This window comes from Pteropus vampyrus, unplaced genomic scaffold, assembly GCF_000151845.1.
Source record: "Pteropus vampyrus isolate Shadow unplaced genomic scaffold, Pvam_2.0 Scaffold2, whole genome shotgun sequence".
In the NCBI taxonomy this organism is placed as follows: domain Eukaryota; kingdom Metazoa; phylum Chordata; class Mammalia; order Chiroptera; family Pteropodidae; genus Pteropus; species Pteropus vampyrus.
This window is the reverse complement of record NW_011888783.1, coordinates 28,122,946-28,125,308: the sequence shown is the minus strand read 5'-3', so window position 1 is coordinate 28,125,308 and position 2,363 is coordinate 28,122,946. Positions and strand designations below refer to the sequence as shown.

Below are 2,363 nucleotides of genomic sequence, written 5' to 3'. Positions count from 1 at the left end.
AACCAGATTTTGTAGGATTTTTTTAAATCAAAGAAGGAGTTTATACTTTATTCCAAGTGCCGTGGGAAACCATCAGAGGATTTTAATCACAGGGGTGATGGGAATGGTTTCTGGCTGCAGTGTGGAAGGCTGTGTATGGGCAACAGTGGAGACAGTATATGAGGCTACTGCAGCGTTTGTGGCAAGATTACAGTACAGTGGCCTAGATCAGGTGCTGGGAGAGATAGGCAGATATGGGGATGTTTGGGGGAGGGAGAGCTCACAAGGTTTGCTAATAGATTGAATGTAAGGGGCAAGGCAAAGGGAGGAAAGAGGGATAATACCTAGATCTTTGGCTGGAGCAACTAGGAGCACAGAAGTGCTATAAATGAAGTCAGGGAGAAGAAAGGTTGGAGTGCTGAGCAGTTGAGAGTTTTGGCCATGTCCATTTTGAGAACGTGGTAGTCAGAAAAGCAGCTGAGTAAATGAGCCTGGAGTTCTAGAGAGGAATCAGGCTAAAGATAGACATTTGGGAGTCATGGGTCCATAGATTATATTAAAACCAGGGACCAGAAGTATGGGCTACCTAGAAGAATACAAAGATAAAGATAAGAAGGGACCAAAGTAGCCCTGGGACTCCAGAGGCACCCACAGGCCGAAGAGACTAAAAAGGAAAGGCAGCAAGACGGGAGGAAAACGAGGGCAGTGAGGGGTCCCCAGAGCTCACAGAGGAGTGGAAGAGGACAGCTGTTGAGTGCTGCTAAGAGATGACACAAGAACAGAGGAGGGACCACAGGTGAAAGTGTCTCTCCGTCCCCCCAGAAAAACAAACAAACGAACGAAAAACTTAAGATTTGCGAAATCTCAGAGTTAGCCTAGAATCTAATTAGGGCGTATAATAGAACCTTATAATTTGGTATCGATTCATGAAGGCAAACTGATGTCAAAAATTTCAATGTTAATAAGACCTAAAACTTTCCGGGGTATTTTTTATAATTGAAAAAATGAGAAAAATAGCAGCATAAGCAAATCTCCACATTTAATTTGAATGTTTATACACAAAATGATATGTTTCCTGTGTTTGTTCAAGAAGCATTTGTGGCACCTTCTACATGCAAAAGCCAATAGGCTTAGCGGGCTGGAAGGACCTTATGGCCTAACAAAGGTCCTAAAAATAACAACCATGGCTTACAAACACGGCACATAAATGTGGCAGGCACTTTTTTATTTGCTTTATATGTAGCAACTCATCTCTTTCTCACAACAACCCTATGAGGTAGTTACTATTATTCTTCTCTTTTTAGATAATGGGGAAACTGAGGAGGATGGTCCCCAAAATCACTGTTTTAGGAAATTAGAAAGCGATACATCACGCAAGAGATACAAAGCTCAAATGGGAGCTAAATATTATTGTGAGCTCTTGGGATGTTAAAACGTAAGACCCAAAGTGCTTTTTCAAACCAGATCTGCATGGCTGCTGTCTGTTGTCCATTCTCTCAGGTCATTAAGGTAAGGCTCCGTCCCTCACAAGTGCATCGATCTCAGCAGCTCCCACATTTCTCTGCCCATTTAGGAATCTCAGCTCCGCAGGAGAGGAAGCCCGGAAACAAATGCGATCCTGTGAGGGGCTGGTGGACTCGCTGTTATATGTGATCCACACGTGTGTGAACACATCCGATTACGACAGCAAGGTCAGTGCCTGCCTGGCTGTGTGAGGGGACGCGATGACAGACGACAGCAGCTGCCTGATGCTGCTATTTGCATGCCATTAATTCTTTCTGGAATTCTTGCTCTCCTCATTAGGGTACACTCCGGATTAAAGGGAGAGTCTCTCTAAAAGTTAAAGGTTAACAGAGACATGACAACTTAAGAAAATAGCCTTAGAACATGAAAACTAAGTGACTCCATGTGGTAAAGGATCTAACAGGTGGCAGGGTCCTGTGGGTCTCCTGGGTGCACCGTCAAGGTGCTTGCCCCTGCTGCTGTCCCCTCCAGTTCTGTATTCCCTGCTGCTGGAAGCAGATCCATCTGTATTTGAGAATCTACAGGATGAAAGTTCCTGGTGAAGGTACTACAACTTCACCCCCGCCCCAGTGCAGTTCACAGCCTGGAGCCCAGAACCAGCTTTGGATGCCTCTCTCTACAGTCTCAGTCTTGGCCTTTCCCTTCCCTCTGTTGTCATGCTGGTCGGTCTGTTCCCAGCATGAGCCCCTTATCCTCCCCTCCAGTTTTCTCCATCCCTGCCCTAGCGCGGGGCATTCTCCTCATCATTTTTCAGCTGTGACAGCCATCCAGATCCTGGAGGTTGGGGCTGAGGAAGGTGGGAAGGGACAGGAAAGAGAGACTGACTAAAAGTGTCAGGAGTTCAAGGCCGGCTAAGGTAC

General features: G+C 45.9%; 1 protein-coding gene across 1 annotated transcript in view; it reads left to right on the top strand.

Annotated features, from left to right (window-relative positions):
- PKP4 (plakophilin 4) overlaps positions 1 to 2,363 on the top strand; it is a 245,270-nt gene that overhangs the window by 221,280 nt on the left and 21,627 nt on the right. Inside the window, exon 13 of the mRNA XM_023528486.1 lies at positions 1,553 to 1,670. Within this exon, the coding sequence (XP_023384254.1) occupies positions 1,553 to 1,670 (118 nt within the window). The remainder of the gene's footprint in view (positions 1 to 1,552; positions 1,671 to 2,363) is intronic.